This window comes from Otolemur garnettii, unplaced genomic scaffold (assembly GCF_000181295.1).
Source record: "Otolemur garnettii isolate 467f Iridium unplaced genomic scaffold, OtoGar3 scaffold00023, whole genome shotgun sequence".
Lineage (NCBI taxonomy): Eukaryota > Metazoa > Chordata > Mammalia > Primates > Galagidae > Otolemur > Otolemur garnettii.
The window spans coordinates 1,424,066-1,446,242 of record NW_003852418.1 but is presented as its reverse complement, the minus strand read 5'-3'; the positions used below and the strand labels follow the sequence as shown (position 1 = coordinate 1,446,242).

General features: G+C 39.3%; 1 protein-coding gene across 2 annotated transcripts in view; it reads right to left on the bottom strand.

Annotated features, from left to right (window-relative positions):
• The window catches only part of RALGAPB (Ral GTPase activating protein non-catalytic beta subunit), a 116,715-nt gene that overhangs the window by 23,671 nt on the left and 70,867 nt on the right, over positions 1-22,177 (bottom strand). For both annotated transcript variants that reach the window (XM_012803944.2, XM_012803945.2), the window contains exons 17-22: positions 20,675-20,857; positions 19,527-19,678; positions 12,365-12,552; positions 7,966-8,072; positions 6,393-6,545; positions 3,495-3,704 (exon numbers count right to left, since the gene is read on the bottom strand). In XM_012803944.2, the coding sequence (XP_012659398.1) occupies positions 3,495-3,704; positions 6,393-6,545; positions 7,966-8,072; positions 12,365-12,552; positions 19,527-19,678; positions 20,675-20,857 (993 nt within the window). The remainder of the gene's footprint in view (positions 1-3,494; positions 3,705-6,392; positions 6,546-7,965; positions 8,073-12,364; positions 12,553-19,526; positions 19,679-20,674; positions 20,858-22,177) is intronic.

The following is a 22,177-nucleotide window of genomic DNA, read 5'->3' as shown; positions in this document are numbered from 1 at the left end:
GCCTTAGCCGCTTGAGCCACAGGCGTGGAGCCCAAGATATCTCTCAATAGGCGAAAGAATAAATTGACTGTGGCATATCCATACAATGGGGTATCATTAGGACTTTTAAGTCACAAAAAGACATGGAGGAAAGTTAAATGCATACTGCTAAGTGAAAAAACTCTTAGGCTCAAGTGATCTCTTGCCTCAGTTTTTCATTTTTAGTAAAGACAGGGTCTCACTGTACTTAGGCTGGTCTTGAACTCCTGAGCTCAAGCAAGCTACCCACTTCGGCCTCCCAAAGTGCTAGGATTACAAACGTGAGCCACCGCACCCAACCTTTACAGTGGATTTTTAAGGTAGTGAAACTATTTGTTTAATACTATAATGGTAAGCACGTGTCATTATACACTTGTAAAAACCCACAAAGTATACTATACAGAATGAATCCTAATGTAAATTACAGACTTCAGTTAGGAATGCACCACTGGTTCATTAACAGTAACAGAGGTTTGTCAATTGTAACAAATGTACCACATCAATGCAAGATATTAAATAGGGGAAGTAGGTGGGGAAGGATTTAGGGAGCGCTCTATTTTTTCTACTCAATTATTCTGTAAACCTAAAAACTTCTCTAAAATTTTTTAAATGCATTTTTTGTTTTGTTTTCCTCGTAATCCCTCATCTTCTTTGCGCTCTTGATCTTGCCAAAAATAGTTCTGCTAACCATTGTATTTTTCAGAAAGCCATCCCCCAAAAACAGCAAAAATTATTCTCTTTCATGTTGACAAAAATTGTTGAGCCCAGTCTTCTGGTCTAGTACATAACATGCCTAGCAAGTGCTGGGGCACTACTCTATAGCATGTCTTAAAAGTCAAACCTAAAGTCACTGTATGTAGGGAAAATGGGAAATTGTAGCTAAGTGTACATTTATTTACAAAATGCAGTAGAACCTCTGTAAGTTGACCACCCACAGGACTGTATCAAACTGGATAACAAAGACGTGGTCAACATAAGGAACTAGGACTATGGTGTACTGATATACATGTGGGGTATGTCCAGTGTACGAAAATTAGGTCAATTTATGGATGTGGTCAATGTAGGGAGGTGATCAACTATGGTCAAAATTGTACAAAGAGGTGCCAATGTGTAGAAGAGTATTTTGTAATGAATATTTTGTAAATAAAAGCACATTTAGCTATAATTTCCCATTTTCCCTGTATAGTGACTTTAGGGGCAATTTCAGTGACACCCTGTATAATCAGAGAAATTAGTATTTCGAAATTGAATAGTCTATGGCCAAAGAGAAGAGTATTCACATTAAGTGAAATAAGTAAAAACTACAAATAGCTTCATATCAACTCAGGTCAGATTTTGCCACTAAGTGAATTTGCTACAGATATACAAAAATGTGCACATTTCAGTTTTATGAAGAAGAACTGTGGACCTGTAGTACGCTGTAATACGCCTCATGAGGTAATATGCCCTCCTACTTCTTTTATTAAAGTATTTCCTCAGCTTGTTCTTCCGAATGATCTTCTCATCCAGGAATATAACATACACATTTCATATCTCTTACTAACTTTTAAAGGTTTCTTCCTCTGGGTCTTATAAATAGTTTGTTAAGGTACCTTTTGTCAATATCACAGCTATAAATGGAGTATTTTTATATTGTGTTTTTAACTGAATAGCAGAGGTCATTAATTTTTGTACTTTTGGTGTTGTCTCAACTCATTTATTTTAAATATCTTATTGATTCTCTTAAGGCTGTCTAATTAGAAGTCAGATTATCTGTACACTATCTTCTCATTTCCAATGATTTTTACTTCATTTAGTTTCTTTTAACACTTCATTGACTTACTTCATTTTGATAATGTACTGCAGTTATATAGGGGATGGACATAAAGCTTATTTGTAATTTAAATAATAAACTAGGCTCAGCACCTGTAGCTCAGTGGTTAGGGTGCTGGCCACATACACCAGGGCTGGTGGGTTTGAACCCAACCTGGGCCAGATAAACAACAATGACAAATGCAACAAAAAAATAGCTGGGCGTTGTGGCAGGCACCTGTAGTCTCAGCAACTTGGGAAGCTGAGGCAAGAGAATCGCTTATACCCAAGAGTTTGAGGTTGCTGGGAGATAGTGAGACTCTGTCTCAAAAAATAAATAGTAAACTAATTTAAATTGCAAACTTTATGTCCACCTTGTATATAATGTCCCACCATAGGGGGAAAGCTCCTTGTACTTGTACTTCACAACTTTCTGCTAATCTGTAATTATTTAAAACTAAAAAGTTAAAAAGTCATCCAGGTACATATCCTGCACCTCTGATTTTTAAAAAAGGTACTTCTAAGTTTGCTTATGGGCTGCCATTTCAAGAGATCTTTATTTCTAAGTTTTTAAAAAATATATTGTTTTATTAAATATTGACTGATCTGCTAGTAGGATCAAGTTATTTTCCTAATTCCTTTATTAATATTTCCCAACAATTATCAAGTTTCTGAGGTAAACCTTACTTGGTCATAGAAGGTAATTTGCTCAACACGCTCTTTTTTTAATTCAGAATTTAGTTTGATTAGAATCCTTTAATACTTTTGTTCACATTTTTGTAAGGAGGATTGGCTTGTAGTTTTTTTTATATGTATGTGCTATTAGGTTTAAGTTATTAGACATATGGTAAAGCTCACAAAATAAACTAGGTATCATTCTTTTCCTATGTTCTGATACGGATGAGAAAGCATGAGAATTACTATCTTTAAAGCTTAACAATTTCAACTAGAATAGGTAACATGAACAGAAAATTACAATCTTAGAGAAAAGGCTAGTGCAGCTTTTCTTATCTCCCTGTAGGCCATACAATGCAATCATTTTCTTCCCCTATGTTTTTATGTATTGCTTCTACACCAAGAATATCATTTATCATTTGCAGGCTGAATCTATTTTCTTTGCTTTCCATATTTTACCACTATACTTTTTTTTATTCTCTTCTCTCTGCTCTTCTATTCTGCACTAAGAGTTTTTATGTTCATACTGTGCAGTGAGCTATGATCATGCCACTAGCATGATGCCACATGCTATATGCTTTCTAGCTTGAGTGATAGAGCAAGACATTGTCTTAAATAAATAAATATGAAAATGCAGTGACATGAAAGAGCACAGTCAATTGTAGCTTACACTTTCAGTAATAATATTTACTAGGGGAAGATTCTGAACTTTTTTTTAAAATCATTTGTAGATTTCATTTATATGTGTAATATTGGTCCTATATTACCCAGGAAAATGCAGAGCTAAGTGTATTGTCAGTGCAGTTACCTCAAACAGAAGAACTCAGAATGCATTCATAGGTAGACTGTCTTGGCTCACGCTGTAACCTAAAGTAGCACAGAACTTTATTCACTTGCATAAAGAATAATATTTTAACCAGCTTTTTAAAGAAATTGCCTTCTACTCTCATAAAAATATTTTCACTGTCACTGGCCAAATATATTTATTCATAAAAGTTCATGAAAATTACCTTCAATGCTTCTAATGACAAAAATCCAAAGTGTGAGAGGAAAAGACGGGCTGTTTGGAATTCTTGGGCAGGAGGTGGGGGCCTGCAATCTGTAACGGGATCAGGAAAACTTCTCTTCTGCAATTCCTCCTCACTCTGTTGCTCAAGGTGTATTTCATAAGCAATCTGCTGAGCCATTCCACTTCTTAATTTTTCATGTTTCTCTTCCAACTGAAATAAACCAAATCTTTCATTTTTAGAAATATTACAAAGGTAACAGGGTCAAACTTAATTTTAACATGAAAATAGAGCCACAAGTTTCAATACCCTTGTTCTGTGATTAAGGTGCTGACTACAAACACTGGGGCTGGTGAGTTCAAACCCAGCCTGAGCCTGCTAAAAAACAATGACAACTACAACAAAAGAATAGCCAGGTGTTGTGGAGGGTGCATGTAGTCCTAGCTACTTGGGGGGCCGAGGCAAGAGAATCACTTAAGCCCAAGAGTTTGAGGTCGCTATGAGCTGAGATGCCATGGCACTCTACCCAGGGCAAAATAGTGAGACTCTGTCTCAAAAAAAAAAAAAAAAAGACCTACAAGCAACATAGAAAATGAAAACATGTTTCAGTTCAATAGCATGTTCCAAGGAAAAACAAATACCATAACAATTTCCCTATAGCTTCAATAATCACTCCTTCATCTCCTGGCTGTGAATAAAAAGCCTTCTGTCTGTACCTCAAATGGACAAGAAAAGGGGCAAAGTAGTTGCTTCCCCTTCCAGACCACTGTCTATTTTCACCCTGCAGTGGCCCTGTATGTTTTAAAGTATTTACCCAAATGCGATTCCTTGACCGTAACTCTTGTAGACTCCCCCAACACCATCCTTCCCTTCAGATCAATCCTAGTTTAAAATTCCATCCTCTGGTGTGTGATGATCCTTCTAACTACCTTCTAACAGGCTGGCTCACAATTCTACAACCTTCAGACTTTGGCCACTCATGATAGGCCCTACTTTTAAAGGCAGTAATTCTGAAATTCCCTTTCTAATCATAAGCCCCCTTGCAGTTGTTTCCCATACCTTCACTCTCTGAGCTCATGCTTTACCACAGTAGGACACTCAATCCCTCCCCCTATTTTCCCATACGGTTGTAGCATCCTTCTGACTTCATCTGCTTCTCAACTGAGACTAACCACCCACCCACTCCCAATCCCACCCCTGCAATTAACATCTTAACATACTCTCCTTAAGCACAAAAAATGTCTGTGGAACCTTATCCTTCCAAATTCCTGCTCCTGTCAATTCCCATACCATTCAAATTCTTTACTTTGGCTCCCAGATCCCAAAGACTTTTAAAGAAAGTCAGCAGAATGAGTTAAATAACTTCACTAGAAATGACGCTATTTAACCTTAGCTAGACTGCCTGGCAATTTTAAGAACCATCTTTGATCCCCTATTGATCCCCTATTACTCTGCCAAGAACTAAGATTAAAATTTACATAAGCTTCTTCAATTTCTCTCATTTCTACTCTAAATGTCTCTGAAACTTGATATACCCTCTCCTTTCTGTTTTATAGAAACATTCCTATTCTAAACACAACCACCTCGACTCTTGACCCTGCTGCTTCTATCACCTATAATTCCTCCTGTCTATCTTACAGTGTCACCAAAGGCCTCTCCACTGGGTCTTTCTTTTCAATCTATAAGCATGTTCATATTTCTCCCATCCTTGAAAAAGAAAGCAGAAAAAACTAGCCTGGATTTGACTTAATTAGGTTATTTCCCTACGCTATTATCCATTGGGTACCCTCCTTTTTACTGCTCACAGCACAGTCTGCATTTGCTGCCTCTTTCTCTTTAATCATTCACTCCTAGCTCCTTACACTCTGCCCCACAACTGAAAGGTCACCCACAACTTCATGCCAAAATCCAGAGGCCTTTTCTTATTCCTCCTTCTCCCTGATCTCTCTAGCATTTGCTAATACAGCCCTTCCTCTATTCCTACCCTTCTGATCTCTCATGCCCTGGCACACCAGTCTCCCACACTTCTTGAAATTCTTCTTCCTTGACCTAAGACAGCAATTGCCTAATCTAATTATCTAAATTAATCTAAAACCAAATACATTTTTCACATATTCCCAAATCTGTCTTCTTCCTATAGTCCCTATTTCTGTAAATATGCCCTGATATCTCTCTGTCATATAAACTCAAAATCTAAAATTCTTTGGCTCTTTTCCTTCCCTCCTCAATCCAAGACTGCTTGGATCTACCTCCACATTTTATATATTAAATTTCTGTGATATAGTCCTTCATTCGTCCTAAGGACTTGAATTGTCATCATAGCCCAGACATGGTCTCCATTCTCCAAATATACTCCACTACCAGAGTCTGATTGTGTTGCTACATTATTGAAACCTACAATACCCCAAGTAGCCCAGCGACATGTCTTTGTAAAAGATGTACAGTTCCTTTTAATCAGCCACAATCTATATCTAGAGTCTAGTCTCTAGAAGACAGAGACTAAATTCGTCTTATAAATCACCTTCAATAACACTAACAGTATTATCTTGACCATGGAAGTCATTTAAGAATGTTTCACATCTGGCTCGGCCCCTATGGCTCAAGTGGCTAAGGCGCTAGCCACATACACCTAAGGTGGCGGGTTCGAATCCAGCCCGGGTCCACCAAGCAACAATGATGGCTGCAACCAAAAAATAGCCAGGCGTTGTGGCGGGTGTCTGTGGTCCCAGCTACTTGGGAGGCTGAGGCAGGAGACTCGCTTGAGCCCAGGCATTGGAGGTTGCTGTGAGCTACAATGAAACAGCACTCTACCCAGGGGGACAGCTTGAGGCTCTGTCTCAAGTAAAAAAAAAAGAATGTTTCATATCTATCTCTTTAAGAACAACTAAAAATTTAACTTACTTCTTCAGTGACAATTTCATGCAAATCTGGAATGCTCAGGTCTGCTTTCACAAAAGGAATCTTGTCCACCTCTTCAGGAAATGGGCGATGTTTCACAGTATATTTAAATCCAACATCATTTTTAGGAACTGGGCGAGGTTCAGGCACAAAAAGCTGTTAAAATAAACAAATAACATTATGTTTATTGCAGACAGTCCAATACTTATCTATAATAAGACAGATTTCCCCAGTCTTTTAGATGCCTGTATTTCCCAAGGATTACATATCATAAAAACTCACTAAGAATCCGCACATGCTATAGATAACAGTAAAAGTAAGCAGCCTGGGTATCTGTGCACTCTATTTTATTTTTCTAAAAATGTCCATCAACTTGTTATAGATCCCATGATTGACAAGGGGCTGTGGACTTCTACTGCTGCAGGCCTGAATCTCCCATACTGAATGGTAAGCCACTATAGTTAGGGCTTTAAATCTCAAACTAACCTCCTTCTGAGAAAGCTCTCAAATTATTCCATATAATAAAGTACAAATTTAGGTCTACTGGGCCATCTCTAGAAAATGAGTTCAGTTAGAACCTCAGCATGGCTTAATTGAGAGGGTATGAGCATCAAATCTACGTCTTTATGGCTCCAAATCCATGCTTCAATATGTATATGGTACATAGTGAACTCTCGACAAATTTTAGTTCCTTTCCTGTTAACTTTCCTTTTCAGTTTAAACACTTAGTCACTTACAGAGCTGCTGACAGAATGTGATCTGCATGATGCCACCAAAAGAAAACGGGTGTCCTCCTCATGGGTAAATATATCTTACCCAACAGAGACACCTAGGATAGTAAATGATCTTAGGCACTGATCCAATTTCATGGATATTTCTCATAAAGGCTGATAAAATTTTATGAAGTCATATTTTTAAAAATATTTTAGTAACAGAAGTAAAAACCTACAATGTAATAAGTGAAAAGAACAACACACAAAACAACTCATTCCATTTAAGTGTTATTGCATAGGAAAGGGGAAAAAAAGATCAAAACAAAACCCAATCCAAAAAAGTAACAGTGGCTATATCCTTCTGGGTAATGGGTACAGGTGATTTCAAATTTCTTCTTTATTATCTGACTTTTCAGATAATAAACTGTGCCACCCTAAAAGATTTCATTAACTTTACAGATTAAAAAATTACACAGCATAGTACCAATTATATAGTAATGAATCATATAAAACAATTTGAAACTAAGTCTATTGCTAGGTAAATCAAAGGTCTGGTCAAATTTATTTTTTTATATACAGTATCTATCAGACTTTTATTATATCTAAAATTACATGGCAAAAACATATTCAGAAAAACTAGTCCTTCCTCCTAAGTGGATGTCAGGATCACCTGGAAAGCGTTCTGAAGATAGACTTGCCTTGAAGATGCTGTTAGGAGTAATTCTAGGTTCCTAAGATGATTCTGATGTGAACCCACTGAGAAACTGGTTAGGGATCAAAAAACATGTACCTGTTTAAAACACACACGTGCACACACACACACACCCCCTTGTCATCACTCCCCTGTAACTTCTGATAAGTACCTTCTGATTTGCTTTTGCTCCTCGGGGTAAAAGGCAAAGCTGTTGTGCCCAAGCAAGTCTTCCAGACATTCCCCGGACCAGCACAGTGACAGAGGGGAAAAAATCATCTAGAATAAAATGTTTGTGTAAAAGTTTATCTTTCAGACAACCATTTAAAATAAAACTATTATTAAGAGCAGAACTTCTCATAACACAGTTGTTTCCAAAGCTTTGATTGTTTGTGTACCACCTCTGTGGTTTATGCCACACCCATGCGCCAGAAGTACTGTTTTTTTTCAGAAGTACTATTTTTCTTTCTCCCTTCCTTTCTTTTTCTTTTCCTCCCCTTTCTCCCTCCCATTCCTTCCTTCTTGTCTTTCTTTCTTTCATCTATCTATTTACTGAGACAGGTTCTTACTCTGTCGCCTAGGCTGCAGTGTAGTGGCATGATCCTACCTTACTGGGCTTAAGCGATCTTCCAGGCTCAGGTCCAGCCTCTGAGTAGCTAGGCCTACAGCAGTGCACTACCATGCCCAGCTTTTTCCTTTTTTCTTATAGAGACAGGGTCTCACTATGTTGCCCAGGCTGGGTCTTGAACTCCTGGCCTCAAGCAATCTTCCTGCCTCAGGCTCCCAAAATACTAGAATTACATGCAAAAGCCACTGTAACTGGCTAGTCTTTCTTTTTATTTTACTTATTTATTAATGTTTTGTTTTGCTTTGAGACAGAATCTCACCTTGTCACCCTTGGTAGAGTGCTGTGGTGTCATAGCTCACAGCAACCTCAAACTCCTGGGCTCAAGTGATCCTCTTGCCTTACCCTCCCGAGTAGCTGGGACTATAGGTGTGTGCTGCAATGCCTAGCTAGTTTTTGTACTTTTTTAGTAGAGACAGGATCTCACTCTTCCTCAGGCTGGTTTCAAACTCCTAAACTCAAGCAATCTACCTGCCTCGGCCTCCCAGAGTGCTAGGATTACAGGCGTGAACTACTGCACCTAGCCCACTTTTTTTTTAAATTTACATTTATTTTAAAAGAAAACTGTGCATCTTGAAATGGAAAAATCATAAATTTTGGTGTTCTAATTATGTATTGTTATTTATTTATTATTTATTTGAGACAGAGTTTCAAGCTGTTGCCCTAGGTAGAGTGCTGTGGCATCATAGCTCACAGCAACCTCAAACCCTTGGGCTTAAGTGATTCTCTTGCCTCAGCCTCCCAAGTAGCTGGGACTACAGGTACTTGCCACAACGCCCGGCTATTTTTTTGTTGTAGCTGTCATTGTTTAGCTGGCGAAGGCTGGGTATGAACCCACTGGCCTTGGTACATGTGGCTGGCACTGTAACCACTGTGCTATGGGCGCCAAGCCTCATTATATATTTTTAAGAAACATGTTTAAAAATAAATAATGGGCCCGGCGCCTGTGGCTCAACCGGCTGGGGCGCCAGCCACATACACCTAAGGTGGCGGGTTCGAATCCCCAGCCCGGACCCGCCAAACAACAATGACGGCTGCAACCAAAAAATGGCCAGGCGTTGTGGCGGGCCCCTGTGGTCCCAGCTACTTGGGAGGCGGAGGCAGGAGACTCGCTTGAGCCCAGGAGTTGGAGGTTGCTGTGAGCTGTAATGCCACGGCACTCTGCCCAGGGGGACAGCTTGAGGCTCTGTCTCAAAAAAAAAAAAAAAAAAATACATAATGTAATGTTTACCAATGTATCAACTAAGATCATCTCATATACCTCCAGTGATGCACATATACATTTCTGGGAAATGCTGTCCTAGCAAACACTCTTAACCTCCCAGTGTTGAGAATAACCTAAGTATAGGAAAGACAGATTGTCTGCAGTGTTCATGCTACATCTGCCCACGCCTTTGTGTACTACTGCCAACCACAGGCAGGCACTGTTCCACCCCAGCAGAAGTTCAGGGGCAGAGTGGCGGGAGCAGCAGTAAAGAACTCAGGATGGAATTCCTGAGTAACCCAGATCCTTTTTTTTACTCGTTTTTTTGTCTCAGGTGTGAGTGTTGAGCTTTTTCAAACTTTTCTCTCTCATTTCTTCTGTTATTAACTATTAGAATAAACTACTAAAATGTCCTTATATATTCCAATTGTTTATATTTTGGTAGACCTCTCATGGAATGTAATTACTTGGAAAGAGAGTAGAGGTGTCCTGAAAAACCTGGGAAAAGGCCAGGAAGCTCAAGGGGGACACTGGGATTCTGCAGACTCCTTAGCATATGCCTTGGGAGTAGGAGGCTAAAAGAATCATAAATAGTAGACACAGAAGCCTAGGGAAGAAAGCAAGCAAGCCATGGTCTGGGGTCGAGAAGGAAGAAGTAGCTGTGGAAAAGACTTGGGACTGGTACATCTGGAGTTGGCAATGATAAAAGGCCTCATTCTATTTCACATTAATGTCACTATATCTCACCACAACATGATGGAAATTTTTGATGATATTCTTTTATCCCAAACTACAGGGAAAAGTTTCACTTCCATTTTATGGATTTATGAAATCCTACTTATATACACAATGGACACAGGACATTAAGACTCTGTTTACCTTTGCAAAGGCAAGAAGACAAGTCTTTAATCACTGAGCAAATCCTATTGTGGCAGTAACAGAAAAGGACAATATGGGGTTTAGAAAATCTGAGTTCTAGCCATACCATATACTTCTCAAGGAATCCCAGCCAAAACAAATACCTTCTGTGAGCATTAGTTTCTTAACCTATAAATAAGGGAATGGTACATCTGGTGACTCCCTGAGTTTCTTTAGGGCCACAGATTCTGTAACCTTCACTTTTCCTCACCTTCTCAGCAATAAGGATCTCTCTGGGAACACACTTCCTTTACATAATAGCAGATACCAATTACTACCAGGAAAAAAATGTACTATGAGTATTTGGGTTGCGGTGGTAATCACATACTCCGACATGGTTTATAAGCAGGGGGAGGGAAGGGAGAAAAACAGTGTGTGTTGTATTAATAGAAAAATCAATGAAGGGTTTTCAGTAGGACATTGGTATGGTCAGGTCTGTATTTAAGGATGAATACTATGGAGGCAGCAAGCAGGACAGAAATAAGGTTAAACTAATTTTGAAATTAGCAAGGTGGGCTAGGAATGGGAGGAATCAGACCACATAGGAAACAACTGTAACAATCTAGGTGAGAAATAATAAGGCCCTGTATTTGGATGTATTAAGATAAATACAGAAGATAGGAAAGATTCAAAAGTCACTGGGGACCCCATAAATGCATCAATTAACAGTTATAATTTAATAAAAAATAATTTTAAAAAAAGTCACTAGGAAGGTGGTGAAAACTTAGAAATTAGTTATACAGGGGAGCCATAAAGCTCATGTGCAATTTTAAATTTATTTATTTATTTATTTATTTTTTGAGACAGAGCCTCAAGCTGTCCCCCTGGGTGGAGTGCCGTGGCATCACAGCTCACAGGAACGTCCAACTCCTGGGCTCAAGCGAGTCTCCTGCCTCAGCCTCCCAAGCAGCTGGGACCACAGGCATCCACCACAATGCCCAGCTATTTTTCAGTTGCAGCCGTCATTGTTGTTTCGTGGGCCCAGGCTGGATTTGAACCCACCACCTTAGGTGTATGTGGCTGGTGCCTTAGCCACTCGAGCCATAGGCGCCAAGCTGCAATTTTAAATTTATGGCCACCCTGTGTAAGGCAGTATGACACAGAGCAAGCAAAAATGATAAGTCAAATTTCTAGCTTGTATGAATGGCACCAATAACTGAAATAGAACAATGTGAGTGAGGGGGCAGGGCTCAAAGTTCAAACGGGAAAAAAGAGTGTCCATGATAAAAACATAAAATATCCTACTAAAACAAATTTTTTATAAAATCACAGAGCCATTCCATGGGTACAGTGGCTCGTGCCTGTAATCGTAGCACTTTGGGAGGGTAAAGTTGGAGGACTGCTTAAGGTCAGGAGTTTAAGACCAGCCTGAGCAAGAGTGAGACCCCATCTCTCAAAAAAATAGAAAAAGTAGCTAGGCATGGTGTTTTGTGCCTGTAGCCCCAGCTACTCTGGAAGGTGAGGCAGAAGGATCACTCCAGGAGTTTGAGGCTGCCCTCATCTACAATGATGACACTGTATACAAGCTTAGGCAATAGAATAAGATCTTATCTCAAACAAACAAACAAATAAACAAAATTACAGAGCCACTTCAGATAGACATAAAGAGCCTTTAAAGATTCTATTTAATATGTATATTTTATTTTCTGACCCTCCCCCCCCCATTTTTCAGGTGCTAATGTTGCAGAGCTGGAAGTCTTTCTGACAAATGCACAATTATTTAGAACCTGCAGTATCTTCTTCCCTGATCCTGGAAATAACTTCATGGAACTGATGATATGTATTGACTTAGCAGGTAAGAAGGCTCAAAGTGCTAAAACTTACTCTGCTCATTTCCAAGAGGTTGCTCCAGCATTGCCAGGATGACACTGTTATCCAAGACAAAGTACCGGAAACTATGCTTGTTTATAGTTGGCAGCCTGGAGTATTTAATCAAAGTGGTCTCATTCACCAGACTACAAGGAGAGGCAGGACCACTGGGTGAAGGAAATGCGCCAAGCAACTGCATAATACTATGGAGAATGGAAAAGGTAACAGTTAATTATCAAAGTAAAATCTTCAGTTTTCCTCACGCAGTAATGTGTCCTTCTGCTGTTCAGAATTTTAATGGATAGCCATGCTTCTTGACAGGTCAGATTTTTCTCCCCATAGTGAAGGCCATGGTGTGTTGTCCAGATTTTCCCCTCCAAGAATGAAAGGCCCATTCCTCTAGATGCAGAGAGATGTTGAGTCCCTCTCCAGAATTTTCCTCATGGTCAACAAGAACCATCTCACTCAAGAGCACAGCTTCCCTCTGGGACAGACCACATGCAATGAACGGTTGACTCAGGGGCAGAACATCCCAGCCTGCTCTCCAGCCCAAAAGAACTCTGAAGATCATGCCAGCTTCAGAGTGCTTTGTTGCAAGTGCCTCCCTGTACCCAATCCTGTTTCCTTCATTTCCCTATAGGGATTGATCCTGGGAGCACTTTCCAATAAACTCCCTGCAAGCAAATTTCTCTTTAGAGTTTGCTACCCAGGTAACATGACTAACAACATTTCCACTTGAACATCCTAAGGATATATTAAAAAATCTGGGGCAGTGCCTGTGGCTCAAAGAAGTAGGGCACCGGCCCCATATGCCGGAGGTGGTGGGTTCAAATCCAGCCCTGGCCAAAAACTGCAAAAAAAAAAAAAAAAACCTGTTTGTGCATTCTGGGTTTTAGGATTATTCTAAAGAACCTTGACCCAGAAAAGGATTCAAAGATAAGCTAAACCCCTTAATTTTTCAGATGAAGCAGGCTCAGAAAACATAGGTGATTGTCAAGAGACCAGAAACCAGAGCCTGCTGCCTTCTCACTATGTGCTCAAGAGTAGATTTTATCCTCATTTTACAGATAAAGAACTTGAGGAACTAAGAATTAGATCTCACAGAACTGTTGTAATTATTAAATAAAAGTATATAAGGAAAACTGCTCTATAAACTAGAATTTCATTCAACAAGCCTGAACTTTCAAACTTGTTTATATCCATATTGATTTCTGCATACATTCAATTAATAATAACAAAAACTTACACAGCACTTACTATGTGCACTATTTTAAGCACTTTACATGTATCATTTCACATAGTTTCATAACAATCCCGTAAGATAGATACTATTCTAATTCCCATTTAGAATGAAGAAACTGGCTCGGCGCCTATAGCTCAACCGGCTAAGGCGCCAGCCACGTACACCTAAGGTGGCGGGTTTGAATCCCCAGCCGGGACCCGCCAAACAACAAGGACGGCTGCAACCAAAAAATAGCCGGGCGTTGTGGTGGGCGCCTGTGGTCCCAGCTACTTGGGAGGCGGAGGCAGGAGACTCGCTTTAGCCTAGGAGTTGGAGGTTGCTGTGAGCTGTAATGCCACGGCACTCTGCCCAGGGGGACAGCTTGAGGCTCTGTCTCAAAAAAAAAAAAAAAAAAGAATGAAGAAACTGAAGGAGAAAGAAAAAGTATCTTGTGATTAAAACAAAGATTTTATTTTATGGCTCAAATATCACTTAACCTTTCAGATGCATCTCATTTAGAAAACCAATATTCCATACCACCACTTTTATCATCTTAATTCTCAGCTTGAATGGCCTCTTCTCTATTCTTTTACTCTAAGGCTTGAACCCAAAGATCTCTGATAATGGAAGGCAATATTGCTCCTTCCATTTTCTCTCCTCCTTAAATGAGGACTAAGAATTTCAAGAACCAAATGAACCTGATGTTAAGTTTAGGCCGCTAAAGATTTGCAAAAAGTAGGAGAGATACCAGTGTATCAATAATGAGAAAATGTGGCTTTGGTTTTCTAAAACAGGACAGAGATGGATATTGCAAACCATATGGGCTAAGTGACCTGGTCATGTCCCATGCAAGATTCTAAGATATTATCATATAGGTTGCAAGTAAGGAAATAGGTCACTAAGATCAAATCATACCAGCCTAACTACATTTTCTCTTCTGGATTTTAACTAGACTGGAAAGGCAGATAAATATCTCTTAAATCAAGACATACAAGTATTTGATAGTATATCATGACAATCTTACAGATAAGATTCCTGTGAACCTGAAGGAAATCCTCCTATGACATGTTTTGTGAGTCTATCTCTGTTCAATATTTTTATCAACATCTTTGATTAGAACATGCAGCACAGGCTTATTAAATCTGCAGTTCATAGACCAGGCATGGTGGCTTATGCACGTAACCCTAGCACTTAGGATGGCTGAGACAGGAGGACTGCTTGAGCCCAGAAGTTCGAGACCAGCCTGAGCAACATAGAGAAACTCTGTCTCTACAAAAATTTAAAAATTGGCCAGATATGGTCCCAGCTACTCGAAAGCCTGAGGCAAGAAGACCACTTGAATCCAGGGGTTTAAAGTTGCAATGAGTTAGGATGATGCCAATGCACTCTGGCCTAGGCAACAGAGTGACACCCTGCCTCAAAAAAAAAAAAAAAAAAGCTGTGGTTAAACTGCAGTGATAAAATATCAGAGAGCTGAGATACAAAAGAATCTTAAAAGATTGAAAATAAAGAGGTAAATCTTAGATGAAGAAATTTCAGGACTAAATGTAAAGTTCTGTGCATTACATTCAAATACCCCCAAACAAGTAAGTACAGGATAAGAAAGACAGATTTAGAAAGTAAACATAGGAAAAAAAACTCAAGGATTTTAGCTGACTTAACGCACATCACCAGGTTCTCAGAAACCCAATAAGTCTCTGAGTACACTGTAATGAAAATAACAGAGTATAAACAGAGTTATACTCTACAGAGTATAAACATCATCAAACCACATCTAGAATATAGCACACAGTAAACCACCTGTAAGAGGCATATAGTCAAACGCACATCACCAGGTTCTCAGAAACCCAATAAGTCTCTGAGTACACTGTAATGAAAATAACAGAGTATAAACAGAGTTATACTCTACAGAGTATAAACATCATCAAACCACATCTAGAATATAGCACACAGTAAACCACCTGTAAGAGGCATATAGTTTAGAATTCCCAGAGTAATAAAGGTATTTGAATGTTTGTAATATAAAAAATATCTTCAGGTACTGGCAGAAATGAAACACAGAGAACATGAGCATTGCCTTCAATTACTACTGCTGCCGAGACAAAAGTTATTTCACTAACAAAATTCTGACTTAGAACCAATGGGTAGAAATTAAAGTGGGAGAGATTTTTAGCTCAGTGTAAAATATATCAAGTTTTTTTTTTTTTTTTTTAAGAGACAGAGCCACAAGCTATGGCTCTGGGTAGAGTGCCATGGCATCACAGCTCACAGCAACCTCCAACTCCTGGACTCAAGTGTTCTCCTACCTCCACCTCCCCAGTAGCTCGGACTACAGGCGCCTGCCACAATGCCCAGCTATTTTTTGGTTGCAGCCATCACTGTTGTTTTGGCGGGCCCAGACTGGATTCGAACGTGCCAGCTCAGGTGTATGTGGCTGGCGCCTTAGCTGCTTGAGCCACAGGCACGGAGCCAACATATCAAGTTTTTAGCAATTTAAATGGACAACTGTGAAAATTAAAAGCTAAATAACTTGGTAAATATGTCTCAAGCAAAGGGGCTGTTGAAATGACTTCTAAGATTCCCAATTTTGAATGTGTATTAGTATGACAAGGGGAAAAAAACCCAACCAGCTCATCTATACACTCTGTAATTGTCTGCTACATGCTCAGCATTGTGAGGGTTGTCAAAGAAAGATGTAAATGTGACTTCTACCCAGATTGGGGAGATAATGCCGGCATGTATAAAATATAATGAGGTACAATCACGACAGGATAGAATTTCCTACTGTGTGGTACAGTCAGACAGAATGAGTGCAGAGGAGAAGGTGAGTCATCTTCATCTTCATGAAGCAGAATAACCAAAGAAAGTCCTGTGGAGGTAGCTAGATTTGATACGAGCACTGAACAGTGATGGATGTGGCTCAGGGAGAAACCCGGAGAAACCCAGAGAAGGAGCATAAGCAGATGTGAGCATGAAATTTCCTTCTGCCCTGCCTCAGCAGATGAGATGCGTTTGACCAATGAGTTCAAACAACAAAGCAAGAAACAGAGATCTATTCAAGGTTTCCACTCACTCAAGCAACATGATCAAAATGCGCTTGATTCATGCCTATAATCCTAGCACTCTAGGAGGTTATGGCGAGAAGATTGCTTGAGTTCAAACATTTGAGACCAACCTGAGTAAAAACAAGAGGCTGTCTCTACTAAAAAGAGAAAAATTAACCAGGCATTGTGGCGGGCTAAGATAGGAGAATTGCTTGAACCCAGGAGTTTGAGGTTGCTATGAGCCAGGCTGATGCCACAACACTCTAGCCTGGGCAACAGAATGAGATTCTGTCTCAAAAAAGAAAAAAAAAGTGCTTAAAGGCCACAGATGATGGCCTTTAATCCTATAATCCTAGCCCTATTAGGGGACTGCTTCAGATAGGAGTTCAAGACTGGACTAAGCAACATAGTAAAACCTTGTCTCTACAAAAAATTTAAAAATTATCCATGCACAGTGATGCACGCCTGTAGTCCCAGCTATTTAAGAGTCTAAGGAAGGAGGATCACTTGAGCCCAGGAGGTTTGAGGTTTCAGTGAGCTATGATGAATCCACTGTAATCTAGCCTGGGTGACAGAGACCCTGTCTCAAAAGGAAAAAAAAAATTGTGCTTAAGGGTGATGAGTTTAGAAATAGAAATCTAGATGAACAGGAAAGGTTGAGAATGAAAACAGGGAAATCAGGCAAGAAGTAAAGAGGGCCAGGACTAGTATGCTACCTGAGGTTACAGAGGATGGAGGAAACACCTTACAAAAATAAAGTCTACTAGATTGAGTCACTGGCTTTACACTGGAAATGAGAGAAAAGATAAATCAGAGAGACAACCAAACTTCTGTTCTGGCATAACAAGCAAACAGCAGCGCCACTAACAATTGTGAGACAACAGAAAAATCTAGCTAGGCATGTGTTTCATTATGACAGTACTCTTGAGGGCACCAATCAAGTCTGAGGTATCATTTTTAGAGAATACTATCTCAGCTGAAGAGAAATAGATGAGCCATCTAAGATAATTACTGGCAAGGTTAGGGAGAAGCATCCTGGATCTCTCTACTCCTGGGCATAATCCAATCCTCACTGCCAGTCATGCTCTCAAAGAACCCCCCTTTCAGGCCAGGAGGGAGCAAACTTACTGTTGTATAATGAAGAGTTCCCAGTGAAAAATGTCCTTGCCCTTTCTCTCCATATCCTTCTTAGTTTTCAAGGCATACATCAAGTTCTAGTTTCATGACACTTTTAAGGCTACCCCAGCCCACACGGTCTTCTCTCTGAACTTTTATTTCTTCTAGTAATAAAATCAGTATAGGAACATGTGTCAGCAACTCACACTTTTCTGGTTTTCTAGCTATTAGTCAAACTTCCACAAAGTCACTGAAAGTCCAACATGAACACAGTACTGAACTACAAGACGCACTCTTCTTAAAATTTACCAAATGACCTAAGCCGTGAGGAAGAGAAACAAATCCAACTTAATTGTGCACATCCCAAGTAAGCAACTGAACTCACAGAAGATGGTGGGATCTTGGTAAGGGCCGGTTTACAGACAAATCTTCAAGTGGTCTTGTCTGCCATTTTACTAAGACAAAGATGAGTCAACCCAGACTGACTTAATATCCCTCCTTTGTACTTTCATAAAAATATTCTGGGTCTTCCATTCTTCTAAGTGAAGTATCCCAAGAATGAAAAACAAACACTACATGTACTCAATACTAAAATAGGAATTAACTGATCAATGCTTATATGTACGTATCAATGTAAAACTCAACAAAAATCAAGCAGGGTATAGTGGGAGGAGAGTATGGGTAAATTCACACCTAATGAGCACAGTGCTTGCTATCTGAGTGAAGGGCACACTTATAACTTTGACTCAATCTGTACAAAAACAAATTATATAACCAAAACATGGAATTAAAAGAAAACTTTTCTGGGTCTTCCTCCACACTTATCCTTTCATAAGCCCCGTCTTTCCATCTGTACCGTGCTTCCCCCTAATTTCCACACAACTGTTCTCTTTAGTCCATAAACAAAACGGTCTTCCTTCCCTCTTTCCTCTCTCCTCACTTACCACCCAAGCACAAACTCTCTCAACCTCTGTCTCTACCACTGCACCTCCAAAATGACTGAAAACAGCAGTCTTGGTATGTTCTTAACCACCTTGTCTTGCAGCTCAAACTTTACCCATCTTCTCAGAGTCACTTTCTCTAGGAATGTTACTCTGATTTCCCCTTATCTGGAAGTACTCATTTCCTCCTTCCAATGCTCAAGCAATGTATTTGCACCTCTTCTCTTGAAACACTTATTTTCCACCAAGTGTTACAGCTATTTGTGTTCACATCTTATCTTCCCTATTGGATAAGATGGTGTAGATGTGGTGATGCTGTGGCTGTGTCTGATTTATCTCTATGATGCTATTACCAGCTCTTAAGAGACAGTTCATAAATCTTGGCTGAATGAACCTGCATTATATAAATGGTGTAGTAAAGAATATGGACCACTGTGTTGGGCAGCAGACCTAATAGGGAAATCACAGACAGATTCTGCCTTTGGACTTAGCCATCCAAGTGAGGGGCTGGAGCAAGTCTCTCCACGACCCTTTCCAGCTCTAATAGGACAGGACTTGCACTACCATCAACCAGTGTAGAGAAACAAGGATTCACAGCTAAGAATGGGGTTTTTACATAAAGAAAAAAAAAAAAAAAGAAAGAAAACAGGGATTTAAAACCCTCAGCCCCAAGTTCCTAGTTTCTTTTGGTCTAAAAAACAATTAAAAAAAATTTTTTTTCTTTCTGTTTTAATTCTGGAGAAAAAGGGGCTCAGTCATTAATGTGAAGCAATCAGGGAAGAGAAGAAACCACACAGATCACTGCTAACCCCATCTAACTCCTAGGAGTAATTCCTGTGTGGTCACTTTCATACCATGTCAGGGTGGCTTCAGCAGCATCCTTTACCCTCATAGATGCAGGGTTTGGCTCCTTATCTCCTTTGTACTTGACCTCTTGCTCACTGTTCTTGGACTTACTTCCTGAGATACCCAGTTCTACAATCTCCAGTACTTCCTTAAGGCAGTCCTAGAAGAAAGAGAAGCAGACCAATTTTTGTAACACAGCTTTCTAATAAATAGAGAAGGAAATCCATCAAAATGCTAACAGTGCCTGTGTTTTGGCAGAAGTACTCCAGTTTCTTTCCAATTTTCTTTAATAGGTATATATTAATTTCATTGTAATATAATAAATTTTATACCCTCTCTAATTCCTCTTGAAAGAACTAAATTTGAGTGTTCAGAGAGTTAGATACGTTAAATTCAATCCAACTTTATCAGTCACACAATCCTTGTAAAATTGCCATGCACTGCAAATCGTGAAAGCGCAAGTGAAGGGACGTAACAATTGTTCAGTTACATATTACAAAGGGAAGCTCATCAGTGACTGACATTTTTTAAGCAATTTCTGATATCATAAGTTTAGAAACCATAATGAAAATAACTAAGATTAGTTCAACAATATTAGTTTTATAATTATATAAAGGCTTCTATAAAGACCCTGGTATCTCTTATTTATACTGTGATTTTTTTATAATGCCTGCCACACTATAAGGAGAGCATTACATGGAATGATGGCCAGGAAAGCAGACTAGACATCTGTGCCCACTTCAAAGTGGAGAAATGTATGTGAAACAGCATTTTCAGATAGAAACACCCTTTAGGGACAAACTATGCTCCAGGTTTGCAGCCTGACAGTCAACTGCCCTTCTTGGTTTAGTGACAGATGACCAAAGTGCCTACTAGCTGTCTCAAGGCTACCATCCCTTCAAGAAAGAATAGTCTTTAGAATTTTAATTCATTGAGGTCCCATCTTTCTAAAAAACTTCTCTATGGGTTAATTTGCCACTAAATATAAGGATGGTAAGAGTTTTCAAGTTGTACTCAAAGGACAAGTATTTTACTGAAATCTAACAAGTTTAAAGTGTGAGATACTATATTTAAATTTAGATATTCTCTTTGAAAAGGCATTTTCCCAGTATACATTTTTATTTTACCTTAATGGTTTAACATTAAATAAATTCACCTTTTCATCCAGCATATCAGGGTGCTCTGTCAGCCAGACACAAAGACACTGAAAGGCTGCTACTATCATGGAGTGCAGGTCCCGGGAGTGAAGTGGAGCTGGCCGACTGCACTGGTATACAATGTAGCTGCATACAGAACTGATGGCTCGCTTCCGGTCTCCTGAGTCAACCATCACCTTTACCTGAGTATGTTCATTAGAGGAACAAAAGGAGTCAGCTAGGAACCACTGTACCAACTTTAAAGCATCTGTACTAAGACTTGACTTATTTGAGAAAGTGATACACCACAGAAGGCCTGCTTTTTTAAATACAAGAACGGAGTATTTCAGATATACTATCACATAATATTCTACTCTTAATAAGAGAGTAGATTTTTCAGATCCTAAAATAGTACTTCATTAGAGCATAGTTTTTTATGTCCTAAAACCCTATGGGCACACCTACTCATCATTGCCAGAGATCTGAAGACTAGCTGGCAGTATAACATGTGTACATTGTAAGCCCCATAACCCAACCTCACAGTGCTGATCTATGCTCTGCACAAAGCTCTGTGCAGCTGCTCAGAGGTCTAATTACCATACAGTAAACTGCACATATTTCAAGTGTGCAACTGGTCAATTTTGACATAGACATAAACTATCACCAGAATCGGAACAGTGAACATGTCCATCACTCCTAAAATCTCATGGACTTTTGCAATCCTTCCTTTCACTCCTCTCTGCCCCCTTCCCTCAGCAACTGCTGATCTGTTATCACCATAGATTAGTTTACATTTTCTAGAGTTTATACAAATAAAATCATACAATATGCACATCTCTCTTTTTAGGGAGAGGATCTGGCTTCTTTCACTCAGTACAGTTATTTTCAGATTTATCTACATTTTTGTGTGTATCAACTGTTCATTCCTGAGTAGTATGCTATTGCATGAATATACCACAATTTGTTTATCTCGTCACCTGTTGATGGACATTTGAGTTGTTTCCAGCTTCCAGACATTACCAAAAAAGTTGCTAAGAATATTCATGGACAAGTCTTTGTATGAATATATGTTCCCTGATCTCCTAGGAGTAGAATGATTGGGTCATACGATAAATATATGTCTAGGTTTTTAAGTAACTGCCAAGCTAACTTGCAAAATGGTTGTTCCACTTAAGATCCCCATCAGCTCTGCAGTCCATTCTAATAGGTATATAGTGATATCTCATTATGGCTTTAATTGCATTTCTCTAATAACTAATGAAATTGAGTATCTTTTATTATTGAAGGGTTTCTGTTGTCATTGTCATTGTCTTTTTAAAAGATTTTATTACATAAAGATGTCTTTATGAAGCAACATCCAGACTCCAGATCCAATTTCCAAGGAGAAGTGGGAACTGGGAAGAACATGGTAGGTGGCTCTATCTTCCCAACCTTCTGTACCAAGAAGGCAGGGTTGGTAGGTAGTATCATTAGGGTCCACAATGCTCACATGGTCAGGCAGGGACTTCCTTTTTTTTTTTTTT